Here is a 17,700-nt window from a genome sequence, read left to right as displayed (position 1 = left end):
TAAAAAAAGAAATCTCAGGGAATTCAAAATCCAATGGAGGACTATCTTATAGAAACAACAACAGAACACAAACACTTAAAACTAGACCCAAAGAGAGAGCTCATGAGTGGACACACCATAATAAAAGGACTGATGATGAACTGGTGGATATAGAATCAACTTACTTACAGAGCTCAAACAAAAAACAATCATGAAAATTTAAGATTTGAGAACAGAATGTGTTACGAACGTAGACAATGGAAAAGTAACAATTTAACAACAACCTAAACTTAAGAATGAGGAGATGAGAAGAATGTGAGGACAGGGTCTTTCCTACAGAAACAATTAGACTTGTCTACAATTGAAGCATGTAATTAAAAACACACACACAGGGGGTGCCTGGGTGGCTCAGTAGGTTGAGCATCCCACTTCGGCTCAGGTCATGATCTCGCGGTTCGTGGGTTCGAGCCCCACATCGGGCTCTGTGCTCAGAGCCTGGAGCCTGGTTCAGATTCTGTGTCTCCCTCTCTCTCTGCCCCTCCCCTGCTCATGCACTCACACACACTCTCTCTCTCTCTCAAAAATAAATAAACATGAAAAAAAATTTTTAAAAACGCATACACACAGAAAATAGGAATGCTGCTTTTCACCCATCAGCAAAAATTTTAAGGATTCGTAATATCCATGTTGATGAAAAGACACTTGGAAATGGACCCTCTCCCACACTGTTGGTAGGAGAGTAAATAGGTATAAAATTTTGGTGGTTAATTTTAAATACAATTAAATATTTTTAAATTAAATTTAATTTACAATTAAATACAAAATTTTAAATACAATTACTAGAAGTGAAAGAATCCGTCATTCTTATATGTTTATTTTTGAGATAGCACAAGTAGGGGAGGGGCAGACAGAAAGGGACAGAGGATCTGAAGGAGGCTCAGTGCTGACAGCAGTGAGCCCAATGTGGGGCTTGAACTCACAAACCACAAGATCATGACCCGAGCCTAAGTCAGGTGCTCAACCGACTGAGCCACCCAGGTGCCCCAAGAATCCATCATTCGTAAAGCCACCTCCAAAATCTAAATCAACTGACCCTCTCACCAGGCCGCGCTGGCTGACCCGAAGGGAGACTCTGGGAGAACCAATGAAAAAACCAATCAGAGGCCAAAGCAAAAATTCTTTTTTGTGAAATTCTTTATCACTGTTTCTCTTCATATCGTTTACATCATTAGCTTCTTGAAGGCAGAATCCAGGTCTTGGTACATACAAAAATTTATAGAATATAACATAGCTATTAACTAGAAAGTAGTTTTAAGATGCATTCTGGTTTCCCCCTTTACTTCAATAGCAATTCCGTAAAGAACAAAAGGAGTTACCAAAAGGAAATAGGTTATAATTAAGCAACGCTGCCAGGTACATGCAGTGATGTTCCAGACACACAAATAGCTCAAAATTTAAATAAATACCCTTAATCCTTGTTCAAGACTGCCTATAAACACTGCTTTTGAAATTAACTGGTTTATTTCTCTTGATCTTACCTGTCAGCCAAACTGTGCAGCCACGAAAACCACCTCTGGTCCCCACGACCTGACCTCTCTTGTTCCTGCTGACATGGTGAGCTTGATAGGTGACATTAGTTGCTCTCTGCATCCCCTGGAAAAAATTTAAAAAAAAAAAAAGAATTCTGATTTACCTCAGTCCTTTAAAAAGTAAATACATATTCCTTGCTGTCACTATTCTATGTAACATGCCAAAAGCAAGGAAAAAGATTAAAACTAACAGTTTTCTTTATAGTACCTAAGCATGGTGTTCAGTGTTTTGCCAATTAATTTAATTAATAATTTAATCAACTCAGCTAGTTTAATATTTGATTTAATTAATTTAACCCTCTGAGCCACCCAGGAACGCAAAAACTCTTACTCCTGTGTTTTTACAAATGAAGATGTTAAACCTGAGAAAAGCTAAGCAACTTGCCCAAGTGCCAGTTAACAAGGGAGCAGTGGACTCCATAACCCAGTCTTCCACTCACTTAGGCCCTACTAGTATACCATGTGAACTAAACAGGGTCCCTACCCTCACTGAGCTTGCATCACACTGGGGGAGACAAAGCAGTAAAACTTGGTCGTATCAGAGCATGACAAGTGCGACTGTAAAAAATAAAACATGGTAAGCTGAAAAGAGACATCAGGGATGAGTACCTCTCTAGCCAGGACGATCAAGAAAGGCCTCTAAGAAGGTAGCATAGAAGCAGACTCCTAAACAAAGTGTGGAAGGAATGTCTGTAGGCATCATGAAATGCACAGCAGTAAGAGCTTTTGCGTTCCTGGGTGGCTCAGAGGGTTAAATTAATTAAATCAAATATTAAACTAGCTGGATTAATTAAATTATTAAATTAATTGGCAAAACATGAAATTCATTGCTTATTTCCACAAAAAAAAAAAAAAAAAAAAGGAATGCAATCATTTTCCCAAATATTCTTCAACAAAAATGGCATAAATTTATACAGGTCTCAAAGTATCCAAATGGACATTTCTCCAAGCAAAAAATACAAATGACAAAAAAAGCAGATTAAAAGATGTTCGATATCATTAGCCACCAGAAAAATGCACAGCAAATCAAAACCACAAAGAGATACGTATATGATCCACCAGGAGGGCTATAATCAAAAAGACAGTAACAAGTGCTAGTGAGAATACAGAGAAATTAGAATCCTCATACATTGTGGTGAAAATGTAAAATACTACAGCCACTTTGGCAAACAGCAGTTCTGAAAATGTTAAATATAGTTACCACGTGACCAAATAATTAAACTCCCAGATACTCACAAGAAAACATGTCCACACAAAACACACATACCTAAGTTCCTAGCAGCTTTATTGATAAAAGCCAAAAAGTGGAAACCCAATTGTCCACCAGTTGATAATTAGATAAAATATTTTAAAATTTACACGATATACCCACTCAATGGATTATCGGGCAACAAAAAGGAATGAAGTACTCAAACACGTTACAACTTGGATGAACCTCAAAAACATTAGGCTAAGAAGCCAGTCACAAATACCCATGTATGATATAATTCCATTTATTGAACTGTCCAACACGAGAAAAGCTAGAGAGACAGAAAGCAGATTAGTGACTGCCTCAGGCTGGGAGACTGGAGGGCAGGGAGAGTGACTGGTAACGTGCAGAAGGATCTTTTGGGATTATTAAAATGCTCTAAAATTGATTGTGATCATGGCTGCAAAACTGAAAAATATTAAAAGCCATTTATGCATTTTAAACAGATATATTGAATGGTATGCATATTATATCAATAATGTTGTTTTCTATACAAAACAAAATGAATTAGAGTCTCTATTTTCTCTCCCTATGGAGCAAAACCATAATTAAGGTTTTTTTTAATAGCATGCCTTTACAAAATAGGTACGTGACAGCATCCTTTTTTGATAGGGTGTTTGTATTTGATACTGCTTATAAGCTCTTACTTTTTGAGGCAGTTTTATTCATCATTCATTCAAAACTATTTACTGAATTCCTCTAGGAATGAAACAGTTTACAGTACCAATAAAAAATCTCTGTCCTCTTGGGACTTTTATCTGGTCCTCACTCCTAGTGCAGTGGTTCTCAAAGTGTGGCCCCAGAAGAGCAGAATCAGCGTATCCTGGGAACTGTTAGAAATGCAAATTATTAGATCCTGCCTCCAGGCCAACTGAATCAGAAACTCTGGGGCAGGGCCCAACAATCTGTATTTTAAAGCCCTCCAGGTGATGACGATACAAGTTAGTGCCTGAAAGCCACTGGACTAGGGATGCCTAGGTGGCTCCTGTCCATAGAGTATCAGACTCTTGATCTGGGCTCAGGTCATGATTCCAGGGTCATTGGATGGAGCCCTGCAATGCTGAGCCTAGAGCCTCCTTAAGATTCTCTCTCTCTGCCCTCTCCCAGCCCCCCTGCCACTCCCCAACTCAAGATTCTTTTCCCCTTCCCCTGCATATTCTCTTTAAAAAAAAAAGAAAAAGTCACTGGTCACTGGAAGAGACAACAGGGGGAAGAAAGACCAAAATGATTAAGTAAATTATATAAGTTATGCAGGAATAAATATCAGAAAGGAGAAAAGTAAATAAAGCAAAATTGTGAAGAAATATCAGAGAAGTGATGTCCAGACAGAGTGGCTTCACCAAAAAGAGGACACTTAAGACCTGTGATGAGCTGGGGCGGTGGGGGGGGAGGTGAAGCACCTCCAGACAGAAGGAAGAGTGAGAACGCAGAAAAGTGAAAATGTGGACGAGGGAAATCTAGAGTGGTTGGCAGGCAGTCTGAACAACTCCTGTGAAGCCAACACTCATAAATTCAAAGCAATACCAGTCACTAGGACAGTGTTTTCCGCAGCCACATCAGGGACACAGGTTGAGGCATGTAACAGTCAAGAGTAGATCCAACCAGGGCTGTGGTTTGGCCCAGAGGTCTTCAAAATGGGGAACAAACACCCTTGGAGGCATAGAAGCATGACCTTTGTAAAGGAATGCATTTCTATCCAGATCTTCAACTTCCAGATGTACTCTCTTCTAAAAATGGTCTGCCCGAGGCGCCAGGTCTCTCTTCCTACTTCCCCGCCAACGGTGCAGGTGCTCCTAGTGCACCAGACAAAGGCATCTCTGCCCTTCTGGGTCCTACCATCACTCATTGTGGAAAATCCTCTGAGGCCAAAGGGACAATCTGCCAATTCTTTTTAATAAGTACACCACAAGAGTCACACCCCTCACCCACTAATCGTCTCATTAACAGATGGATTTCCAATAAAATTATATTATACATGTTCAATAATCACTTATGAAAAATTATAATATGGGTCACCCGACTTATTTCTCTTCAATAAACTAATGAAGCAAACATAACTTTCCAGCTCCACATTTCCAAGATCTTAAACAAAAACAAGGTTCCCCACACAGATATCCTCATCTCTTGAGGAGGGACACCTCTACCCAGAGGTCACTAGTTTCAGGCCCCAGCCAGGCTGCCTGGGGAGAAGGGGGTGGGGGGGTGGTGGTGCTACACAAGTCAGCTGCAAAACCTGTTTGACTCAGGTCATTTTGCTTTGGGATTTGTTCCATGTTATTGCGGTTTGGGGCAAGAAGAAACATGTATCTAATGAATTTTAATTCATTCTGGCCCTGTAAAATACCTCCTGCTTTCTTTTTAAATTGAGTAGAATGTATAAAATTACCTGAGAAGCTATAAACCAACCACTGAGGATGTGGCTGGGAGAAAATATAGGATAAGCAGAGATTGTCTGTTTTAATCACTAGAAAAGAATGTTACCTCAGGGTTTCTTGCCTCCCACATTTAAAAAAATTCTGGCAGCAGGGACGGCAGTCTAAGGACGCTCATTGTTTATGGATGTTTGATCTTTCTCATATTACAAAACAATCTTAAAAAGAAAAAAAAGCTCTGCCACAATCTCCTACCTCCCAGTTTCTCAGAGTAAATTAAAGAACACTTTTCTTAAACTACTGGAATAGCAAGGAGGTGGAATTACGCCTGAACTTTACTAAGAACCTAAAGGCCACTCCCACATGCAATCTCCTAGTTCCCCTTCCCTTCTTTTCCACCCTCCCGCTGGCCAAATCCTTCCCCCAATTACACCCACAAGAAATGACATTAGTGACTCACTAAGGGCCAAGAGTGAGTCGTTTCCTTCTGATTCTACATTCCTGCTCAGTCTTCAAGGGCCTAGCTTCTATCCACAGGACAGAGAAATCAGGTTTATGGTTTCCTTCCTAATCGTCTGGGTGGTTTGTAGAAATATTTATGTGGCCTGGTGTGTGCACCCAGGCAGTCCCTGTAACATTTACCGCCTATATGGTTTGACTGTTCTTGAGGGACCGTTTTATACTTTCAGGTGTCTTTCTATGTACGTATGTTTTGACTTCCTTGGGTGGGTAGGTCAAGCGCAGGGAGCTGCAGTTCTTTGTATTTTCCCCAACGTTCCAACTCTTCTCTTGTGCCTAGTCAGTGCTCAGTAAAAGTTAGATATAAGGCACTTATTTTAAGGTATGATTTGTTTTCCCTGCCTAACGTGCCAATGAAGACCAACATTCAGCAATCTTAAGTCTAGCAGAACTGGGATGATTCATTTCAACAGAATTTATTCACTTTCAACACGTAGGGCTAAACAACTCTCAGTCCTGTTACCAGGCTAACTTCACATGGCCTCTGACAATTGTGGTGCACATTTTCTACACATTTGACACACTTCTGTCATGATGCACACAAGTGGCCCAGGGTGCCTTTTTTGACCGTCCTTAATTTCCACATGGGCGGTTTTATTATTTTGTCCACTTCCCTATGGGACAAATGAACTTCTCCTATGATGCCATTTAGAGAATTTTATGCCTTATGAGTTTATCATGACTTTATGAGCAACTCTGCCTTTTTAAGTGGAATGTGTAAAAGCAATGAGCATATACCAAATAACAAGTATAATTCTGGACTCGACATCTATCATCCATCCCACCACCCGCCTTAAGCTGACTGCTAAACAGTGTATTCCTGAAAGGGTGTTACGGAAACTGGTCTGGATCACGTGGCAGAAGAACCAAGCGGCACTCGGAGATCTTGGAAGGCAGGAGGTTTATTTTAGACCAGTGGGCTCAGAGATCACCCTCCAGAGGTCTCAGCCCAGAGCATCAACAGAGGGGACAATTTATAGTCTGTTACTTCTGCATTCCTCATTAGTAGTAATTTGGTGCCAGTGGCAGCAAGCAGGGTGGGAAAAAGAACCCGGAAGGGGAGTCTTCAGGCTGGAGGGACTGGAGTTCCCCTATCAGTTCTGTCGGCCATCTTATAACAGATTTTTCCCTGTCAAGGGAATCTCTGAAACGGTAACAGTCATGTTTCTTTCATGTCTCAAGACATACTATGGAGAAATGGTAGCGTAACATGTGAATAAAGTGAAGACATGGCAGAGTACATACAAAAAAGAAGAAACCTTGGGGCGCCGTGTGGCTTGGTGGGTTAAGCATCCGACTTGCACTCAGGTCATGATCTCACGGTTCGTGGGTTTGAGCCCCATATCGGGCTCTGTGCTGGCAGCTCAGAGCCTAGAGCCTACTTCAGATTCTGTGTCTCCCTCTCTCTCTGCCCCTCCCTCACTCATGCTCATGCTCTGTCTCTCCCTGTCTCTCAAAAATAAATGAACATTGAAAAATAATTTTAAAAAAAAAGAAGAAACCTTTAGTTCACAGTCACTGATAACTTAGTTTAGTTACTCACAAGTGGAATTAATCTTCTGAACATTAACAAGCCAAAGGCAAACAGCAAAAGTGAAGATCATACATTGCTGGACGCTGAGAAAACTTGAAAATACTATACTTAACACCGTGAGATTCCAAAACATGCTGCACAGCAACACTGGAATGATGTTGCTCATCAGGAAGCGAATCTCAGGCTCTCCCCCAGACCTCATGAATCAAAACTAAGTCCCTAGGAGGCTTATCTGATTGCCATCAACTACCATGCATGCACTCTGAATATACATCATAGGTACCCAACTAGTCTGTTTTAAAGATTAAGCAACATTTATATATTGAATCAAAATTTCAAAATGTCGGTACCTTTAATGGAAGGGCCCTAGGATGACCTCCAGGTAGAAAGCCCAGCTCTAAGGTTCCTAGAAGTGAGAAATGAATCTAAGTCTATTTTAGTCATTGATCCCTTCTAGATACTGGGGATAAGATAACATTTCAGGTAAGGAGACAAACTATAAATAAAGAAATCATTACGCCATGACAGACCCCTGCATCTCCCACCACAGTGACAGTGGGGCACTCCCAACACATACGAAGGGAGTTCAGAAGCTGGACAGACAAAAATACACTAACGTCTACCTCAGATGTTGATATTAACTACTAAAACGATGCGAGAGTACACAAAAACCATGGACACAAATGTTCACAACAGCATCACCCATAAAAGCCAAAGAACAGAAACTCAAATGTCCATCACCTGATGAATGGATAAACCAAATGTGATATATATCCATAAGATGGAACATGATTCGACCACCTAAAGCAATGAAGTACTGATAACATGCTACAACATGGATGAACCTTGGAAACATTATACGAAGTTAAAGAAGCCAGATGCAGTAAGCCATATGTTGTAGGATTCCATTTATAGGAAAATTTGGAATAGGAAAATCCAGAGACAGAAAACATTATGGACTGTCAGGAGCTAGAGAGAAAGGAAGAGGTAGGAAGGGGAATGACTGCTCGTGGGTACACGATTTCTTTTTGAGGTGAAAAAATGTTCTAAAATTAGACACTGGTGATGGTTGTACAACTCTGAATATACTAAAAAAAAAAACTTAAACATAGTTGTACAACTCTGAATATACTAAAAAAAACTTAAACATACGAGAGATAAAGACACAGAGAAAGGATGCAAACATCAAGGAAACTAGAAAGAAGACACAGAACAATGGCTACATCCATTTAAATTGAAACTGGACTTCTATACATAATGTCTAACATTCCCACTATTTTTATTGGTTAAAACTCACTCAGTAAGGAATTATATCCTTAGAAAAGGACATTTCACAGAAATAATTACCATTTAGGTAAATACCAAAAAAGAAAAAAAGTTATTCTCTTCATTTACATAGTAACTTGCTTTCAAAACAATTCAGAGTTGGGAATTTTAAGCGTCTGACTTCAGCTCAGGTCATGATCTCATGGTGAGTTCGAGCCCCATGCGGGGGCTCTGTGCTGACAGCTCAGAGCCTGGAACCTGCTTCGGAATCTGTGTCTCCCTCTCCTTCTGCCCTTCCCCCACTGGTGTGCGTGCACACGTGTGTGCTCTCTCAAAAATAAACATACAAAAAAAAAGAGCAAAAGATGGTAACTTCCAAGCTGGTGAATAAGAAAATGTTATTATCAACTGGATCTTACTTTAAATTCCTAATTTTGCATATCAGAGCTATGCAATTTCCTTTCCCTTTTTCTTACCCAAAACAAAAACAGGGTCTCTCAGCTTCAGCAATAACGACTCCTTGAACCAGATAATTCTTTGTTGTGGGAGCCATTCTGTGCACTGTCAGATGTTTAGTAGCATCTCTGGCCTCTATCCAACAGATGCCAGAAGCACCCCCAGCACAGGCACACGCTAACAATCAAAAATGTCTCCAGATACTGCCAAACACCCCCTTGGAAGTGGCAAAATCTTATCTGGTTGAGAGCCACTAGAGTAGAGAACTACTTCTCAAAATTCAATGTAACAGAGCTCAGGCTGGGAAAGTTTATTTCCCAATTCACATGTAGAGACACAAGTATGCTGAGGGGGAAGCTAATACTGCCAGGTATCATGCCAGAAGCCAGGGCTACAGAATCACCCAGAACTAGGATTCCAAAGTAGCCACTAGCTCTCAAAATTTCTTGCCCTGGAAAGAGAGTAAAAATGAATACATGAATACATAAATACACAGAGAGTAGAAGAAATGCTGGCAGCCACCCCAAAGTTACTATCTAGACATGCCCTGTCAATACAACTTTCTGAGATGATGAAAATCTTCTATACTGTACTGTCCGATACACTGGCCACTAGGCAGTGGAGTGCGTGAAATGTGGCTGGTGCAGCTAAGGAAAAGAATCTCTTACTTTACTAATTTTAACTAAATTTAAGTTGCCACAGGTGGCTAGCAGCTATCAGATTCGACAACACAGATCCAGACCTTGTTATCGTTCTTGTTATTGTTGCTAGTCAACATTCGTAAGAGTACATTCTTGGTGGAAATCCAGCTTTCCTTCTTCTTTAGGCAATTTTTCCAGCAGCAGATCAATACCTGCCCCTGACCATGGCCAGGCCAATGCTCTGAAGAATGAAAATATTGGCCTCTGCCTCGGCCCTTCATAAGCTGGGTGTTCTGCATGTGTGTTTCTGTTCTGTTCCACCTCAGTCTCCTCCAAAATCCAGAATGAGGTACTGGCCTTCTGTGAAAGGCATCTAACAGTGTATGGGACAAACTGCTCAAAAAAGGTAGAACTGGTAAAAGGGAGAATTATCTCATTCATTTATTTGTTTGCTTTTTAATTAACTCTTTCCCAGGTAGAATACAATACCTTCTCTGTCTTTTTACTACTGCATCCCTAGCACCTAGAACAAAGGCACACACAGAGTAGGTGTTAAATATTTGATGAATAAATAATAACAAGGGGGCACCTGGGTGGCTCAGTCAGTTAAGCATCTGACTCTTGATTACGGCTCAGGTCATGATCTCATGGTTGCGAGATCAAGCCCCACATGGGACTCCATACTGGGCGTGGAACCTGCTTAAGATTTTCTCTCTCTCTCTCTCTGTCCCTCCTCCCCCCCCAAAAAAAATAAAAATTAATAATAAAAAATAAGAAGAACAACACCTTAAATATTGTTCATGTGCCAGGTATCACTATAGTATTTCAAATATACTGACTTACTTAAACCTCACTACAGCAGCACCTGGGTGGCGCAGTTGGTTAGGCATCCAACTCTTGATCTTGGCTCAGGTTGCAATCTCACGGTTTGTTACATGGAGCTACCCCCACTCCCACCCCTACGGGGCTCTGTGCTGACAGCACAGACCCTGCTTAGGGTTCCCCCTCTGCCTCTCCCTCGCTCATGTGTGCATGTGCACACTCTCTCAAAATAAATGAACTTAAAAAAATTTTTTTACAATGTTTATTATTATTTTTGAAAGAGAGACAGAGAGCAAGTAGGGGAGGGGCAGAGAGAGAGGGAAACACAGAATCGGAAGCAGGCTCCAGGCTCTGAGCTGTCAGCACAGAGCTCGATGCAGGACTCAAACCCACAGACCGCGAGATCATGACCTGAGCTGAAGTCAGCCGCTTAGCCAACTGAGACATCCAGGCACCCCTTCAAAATAAATAAACTTAAAAAAATAAACCTCACTATAACCCTAGGAGATATGCACTATCTCCTAGTGGAGATATAGGTCCACCATAAGCTGTATCTTATTATTCACATTATTACCTTTGAGGATGAGGCACAAACGTTATTACGGTAACATGCCCAAGATCACACAGGTGGTGACAAAACTATAATCTGAATCCTACCACATATGAAGCATATTCTCTAAAGCTGTGCAGAGATATTAATGTTATCTAAGGATTTTAATGTCTGAAGCACCCAAGCTTACTATGTACCATATTCCTTATCCCCATCTTGTTATATGAGAAGCTCAGTGTAGACACAAAACATCTGTAACGAAATATCACTACATAATACGTGATAGTGGCAGCATGCAACATAATACAGGGGTGCATACCCAATTCAGCAATGTGTAAGAGTGTGCGCACACAGGAGGGAGGGCCACTGTATGATAAACAAGCCCACAGCTCTGCGAAGATTCTAGGAAGTGACAAAGGTTAACATGCAGCCCAGGCACAAGGAAAGGCTTGTGTAAAACCATGAGGATGAAAGGTACAGAAGAAAAGTTGGGGCTGGAGATATGGAGCTATGGAAATTTGGGGAGTAGCAGGAGATAGGGGTATGGAAAGGCAAACCAGAATGAGACTACAGGTTGCTTCTGAATGTCAGACCACTCCGTGGGCTGGAGGCTCCAACTCCCCAGTAAGGCAGGTCCAAGCAAGGAATTCAACCCAACATGATTCTACCAAAGGGGTGAGTAACCCCTGGACCTGAACTGAGTGCCCCACATCTCCCTCAGCCCAACTCACACACTCCTAAGGGCAGATAAAAGCTAGTCCCACACTGGGGCGTCTGGGTGGCTCAATCGGTTAAGTGTCCTCTTGGTTTCGGCTCAGGTCATGATCTCACAGTTACACGAATTCGAGCCCCATGTCAGACTCTGCACTGAGCGTGGAGCCTGCGTGGGATTCTCTCTCCCCCCCTCTGCCCCTCCCCCACTCACACTGTCTGTGTCTCTCTCAAAATAAACAAACCTAAAAAAAGAAAAAAAAAAGAAAAAAGCTGGTTTCAGTATAGAAAGGTTCAGTCAGATGGAGAATGAAATGCATTACATCTGATCCTTTGTCAGACTGAGGTATGAGGAAGTTAACAAAGCAAGTTTATTCCTGATTTCTCTTTAACCATTCTTGTAGATGTATGGAGACATCTCCCTCTAATACTAAATAATGCTCCCCAATGCCAGAACATTATATTTTCCTAGGTCTTTCCTAGCTCTCATGAAGCCCCTTCTCTTACCTGTTCCTTCACAGGAGATACTACCCAAAGCTTAGGACTTAGTCTCTCATTTTTCTCTTCATTCTCTAACTCAAATTTAATCATCAAATCTTTATTTCCAATCTTAACCCACCTCAGTCCCTATCATGCTGTCCACGTGTCCCTACTGAGTATTCGAAATGAGGCTAGTCTGAATTGAGATGTGTAAGTGTAAAATACACCCTTAAGTAATATATCTTAGTAATTTTATGTTATGATAGTATTGAAGTTACATTTATGTTGAAATGACTGTTTTAAATATGTTGGGTTAAATAAAAGACATTAATCAAATTTATTTCAACCTGTTTCTTTTTTCTTCAATGGACCCTCTAGAAAATTTTCAACTACATTATGTGGCTCTCACTATATTCCTATGGAGAGCATATCTACTAAAAGCTGTCTCGCGTGTGCAGCATGCTTAAAATTGGATCCACCACTAAGAAACTCTATGACATCGCTGTGCCTCAGTTTCTTCATCTATAATATGTAAATACTACTTGTAATAAATAGGATAACTGTAAAAATAAGAACTATACACATTTACTATATGCCAGGCACTGTAACTGTATGCCAGGCACTGTATATGCCAGGCATACTGTATATGCTCCTTTAAATCTTCACAACATCCCAGTGAGACCAACGCTTCCATTTTACAGGTGAGCACAGGGAAATCAAGTGACTAGCCAAAGGTTATGTGGTTAGTAAAGAGCAGAGCCCAGATTTGAGCCCAGGCAGCTTTAAATGACTATCTCTCATGATATCCACTTCAGAAATTTGCAAAAATTCAGTAAGTTAACTTAAGTAAGACATTTAAAACTGTATTGGGCACACAGTAAATTCTCCTTCAGTGTTTAACTTTTATCAGCATTACCCCAGCCTCCAGCCTACTTCCCAACTTCCCAGCACGGCACAACTTTTCTCCCCATTTCTCAAGATTAAAACCTCAGGATCCAACTTTTAACACGCCTCCCTCTTTCATTCCCTAATTCTAGTTAGTCAGCTCCTTCTTACTCTTCCTTGTGTGTTTTTAATGCACCTATTCTGCTATTCCCACAGGTGCTTTAACCCGGCCCTTTGCACCCTCGCATCGGATAAATCAATACCAAGAACAACTTAAACAGTGTTCATGTACCAGCATGCTCTAAATCTATTAGTTCATTTAGACCTCACTATAACCCTATCTGTTTTCTAAGACTTCCACATCTAGGCTCTAACAGTATCTAATTTCCTCAGTAGCCCAACTTTCCTGGAAATCCAATTTCATCATGTGATGGAAACTTTAAAGGAGTATGGGTTCTTCACACTTGTGTGTATCAGCTGACTTCAGTATGTGAAAGGAAAATATGACGGATGTTCTCTATCGGGGCAAAAAAAGACTTATAAGGCCCAGAAAATTAAAAATTCTAGCCTCACCAAAAATCTCCCAAGGAATCAAGTCTTAACTGAGCTAACATTAACAACTGCATAACCTAGCCCCACCCTACCCATTCAAACTTCTCTCCACTCCTCGGTAAAAATTCTCCAGAGTGGTTAAACAAGGTTTCCTTGTTTCTATAAAAAATAGTAGTATTATTAATTCTTATTTCCAGCCTTTATTCATACAGTTCCTCTCTGCCTCACAAATCTGGGCACATTTCTCCTCCATAAACTTTCCCCAAACATTTAGGATAAACTAATCTCCCTTCTAAACTGCGATAAAACATGTCTTGCACTAGTCACTGTGGTCTGAAATACTCATCACCTGGCAAATGCCACTTCCAGCCCCAACCAGGCCATGAGCACCTGGCTGGAAAGCATGGAGTCCCTCATTTTTCATCTTCTCCATCAGTGGCAAAGGTCTCTACAAAGAATGAACACCTATTTGGCAAACAGTTAAAAAATAAATTATGGACGGTGTAAATGAAATCATCTGTAAATACCCTAATTTAGCCAACCTTATTTCACGAACTGAAAAACACCATGAGGTACAAGAGCCACACCAAGTTACATGGAAGTGGTTTCACTGCGCTTTCAAATTCATTATCTTCTTTGCTTCTCGAAACAACCTAGAGAAGTGCACACTATTACACCCTTGTTAAGACAGCTATGGGTTAAAGAAATAGAATGTTTTTCCTCAAGTTCACTCAGCTACTAAATGGCAAAGCTGGAACCAGAGACCAGGCCAGTAGTCCAGTGCTCTTTCCAATGTTCTAATTCACCTTTTATTCCTTTCCCTCCTTATCACATAAGATTAAATAATTAAAAGAAGAAAGGAATCAGGTGAGAATCTTAAGTAACAACAGATATGATAAACTCACATCAAATGAATATTTGCCTGAAATGGCTTTTTTTTTTTTAACTCATCAAGGTTAATGATGATTTACGAGGTTGCATTTAAAATTAAACCTCATGATCGGATTGTACTGTGAAATAAAAACCCATCTAAACTTAAAACCAGCGTCTTTCCTGACTCCAAAGTTGGACACCACCTCCCCCTCCCCCACCTCAATCTGCTCTATACTTACAATATCTTAAGGCTGTTTCTCATCAAAGAAATAAGGAAGGAAACAACCTCCTGAGGACACAGCACCTAACCATCAAATCCAGTTGGCAGTCCTTGCTAAACGTTATAAACCATTAGTCTACCCATACCTTACTGTCTCCAGGAATCGAGTCCTTAAAACTCCATGTTATTTGTCAAACATTCCAATTTAATACTGAGCCACAAAGAACCTCAGTTCAGAGCAGTCTCAACTCATGAACGGCCACATTGTTGGGTACTCTCCCTTCACACTGAAACTCGCAAATGGAAAGACGTGGCGATGGATCCAAACCTGGGATAAATGCACTGGCAGAGCCAAGGAAAACCACGAACGCAATGAAAATGCGCCCGCCTTCGCCTCCTCTGCAGACCTTCTGGCCACTCCAAGAGATGCGGGAAGCATCCCCTGTCGGGGGTGCACGCTTCCGTAGCCGTCAGCTCATTCCCGAAAGATTTTCTGCGAGGTCTCATCTGAGTCGAGGAGCACGGTAAGGGAGCATTCTTCCCACGAAGGGTGGGTCGGACCGCACACAGAGCCCAGCTCGAGACCCCCGCCGCGCCAGCCCGTCTGGCACCCCCCACCGCCCCAGCTGGAAGGCGCCGCGGGCCTCGGGTACCATCCCCCGAGCTCCAGGGAGGATGCAGAGGAGGCGGGAGGGAAGGAGCGGCTCCGGAACGAGCTGCAACCAGAGCCTCCTTCGCTTCTCTGCCCCGACTCACCCAGTTCTGCGCATTATTGCTCAGCTTGACTTTCTTGCACAGGCTCCCAGGTACCTCCATAGCTGCAGAGCGCGCGCGGGTGCCGGGATCCTAAAAGCCAGGAGAGTAGCCGGAGGAGAGGCCGACGGGGGCGGGGCGGGACGAAAAGGCGGGGCCTCCTTGCGCCCGAGTCGGCGCGCGCTTACGTACGCACGGGCTCGTGCTCGTACCTCCTACTGCGTGGCGCGTTGGTTGCGCCTCCGAAATGGATCTGGAGCAGAGGTATGTGGGGAGGGGCGAAGCGGCGGGCCAGAACCTTAGGCAGGAGCTGGGGGTGGGGCTTTGGCGCTTGCAACGGTGCGAGCGCGCACGACGCTCCTCCCTCTTGATTCTGAGGAAGGGGCGGGGCCTGGGAAGGTAGTCGTGGAAGTTTCCTGGCCTCTCCCGGGTTTGACGCCTTGTGCTGCGCAGGCGCTGAGGTTGGAGCCAAGTCCCAGGCGCGGGCCACCCACGGAAGGGCAAGGGAGGTTCTTGGCTCCCTGCAGCTGATGCTGGCTGGAAAGAGACATTGATGGAGTCTCCTGCCCCTCTGACTTTTCGTCCATAAGCGCGGCCACCAGTCTTCTGTCTGCCCATTCTGTATCCTTGTCACCCTGGCCACATTTAAAAAGGGATTTTCCAGCCTCGCAAAGGGAAGAAATGATTTACTGAACAGCTTATTTTCCACACGTTCCGCTTGGTGGCTTTAAAATTCTGCTCAACGCTTAACTTCAAGAAACAGTCAATGCCCCTTCCTTGGTCATCAATAATTAATATCTCGACTGGGATTAGCGGTCATCTGCAAGGTGCTTCCTTCCCCACTTGGAGACCTCGCTTCATATCAGGAGATTTCTGTCCAGTAATTCTCAACCGCTAGGCCAAAAGTGCCCCTATATTATTAGTTTTTCCGAAAAGTCTTAGAGGACTGAATTCCAGGCTTAGGGAGGGCTGCTGGTTACCAAAGGGTAGACTGCCCACCTGCGCAGGACATTCTCAAATTCACCTAATTATTATAGGACCAGTTCATAGGAAAATGGGGGCGGGGGGAGGACTTCCTCCACGAGTTACTCCCCCCCCCCCCCCATTCTAAGGGCTTTTCCAAAGCTTGCCGCAGGCACAGAAATAGTACTCTGCACCTGCCCCCTCCCACACGCTGCCCACCACATCATCTTCAATCACTAAGACCTGAGGGTACTGCTTCTCAACAACTAGCAAATCAGTCTATTTCCCCCACTGTTACTGTCGTTTGTTAGGCCTTCCCCCTATCCAAGATGAATCACAACTAATCCCCTTAACTGAGCACCCTCCACCTGTGCGGCTGCTGCTCACACGCATGTTACTCCATTTTTGAATTGCTGTCAGAGTGGTACTTATAAAATTTTAAATCCAACCTTGTTTACTTGACCATATAAAATGTCAATTCATTGGTTCCCTGTAGCTTTTTCTAAGGGCTGTTTAATTTGAAGTCTGTATATAGAATTGAATTTCGATATAGTTCTCAATTCTCAAAGAGCGGGGCAGGGACAGAGACAGAAAATCTTAAAGCAGCCTCTGGGCTCACAGCGCATGCGGTACTCCAAATCCCTAAACCATGAGCTCATGACCTGAGACTGAGCCACTGAGGCGCCCCAGCCATTTCTTCAAGGAGTCCTAGGAAATGGTATTTAAAGGGAAATGGTATAAAGATATCACAGTCTGGGCTTTGAGTTGTACTCATTGCTTCTCAGTCCATATTTGTGAGCTTTTCCCAATGAAAGACATTTTTAGGGTTAAAATACATCATGACTTTATATTGATACTCTCAGTTCAAATTCATGATTCCAGACATCAGTCATGCAAATGAGCCTGCAACATCTTGTCAAACCAGAAACAAGGAAATCATCAAAAAACACTAGGATTGAACAAACAACAACAACAAAAAAACCCACTAGAATTATGTCAAAAGGACTCAGAAGCCAACTTTAAGAAGTTTTCTCCTGTCAAAGATGGTACAATTAGATTAGAGCGCTAAAGGGATAATAACTATAAGGTATTGAAATAAACCAAATATGTTTAAATGTCCGTGTTCATAATGATTATAATTAAAGACAACTCATTGCTACCCTTGGAGGATGCTAGTGAGTCAACTCATTATTTTGAAACTGGTAAATAAAAGGAAAGAATTTACCCTGCCTTCCCTGCACTAACTGTAAGTAAGGTAATGAAAAAAGTTGATGAGAGGAAGTTCT

The 17,700-nt window shown here is 42.3% G+C and overlaps 1 protein-coding gene across 1 annotated transcript in view; it reads right to left on the bottom strand.

Annotated features, from left to right (window-relative positions):
- Positions 1–15,731, bottom strand: part of PAPSS1 (3'-phosphoadenosine 5'-phosphosulfate synthase 1) — a 105,235-nt gene extending 89,504 nt beyond the window's left edge. Inside the window, exons 1-2 of the mRNA XM_025921420.2 lie at positions 15,455–15,731; positions 1,518–1,632 (exon numbers count right to left, since the gene is read on the bottom strand). Of these exons, the coding sequence (XP_025777205.1) occupies positions 1,518–1,632; positions 15,455–15,514 (175 nt within the window). The 5' untranslated portion in view covers positions 15,515–15,731. The remainder of the gene's footprint in view (positions 1–1,517; positions 1,633–15,454) is intronic.
- Positions 15,732–17,700: the final 1,969 nt, after the last annotated feature.

Source organism: Puma concolor, chromosome B1 (assembly GCF_028749965.1).
Source record: "Puma concolor isolate L17-30 chromosome B1, mPumCon1.1.hap2, whole genome shotgun sequence".
In the NCBI taxonomy this organism is placed as follows: domain Eukaryota; kingdom Metazoa; phylum Chordata; class Mammalia; order Carnivora; family Felidae; genus Puma; species Puma concolor.
This window is presented reverse-complemented; position numbering and strand designations above follow the sequence as displayed.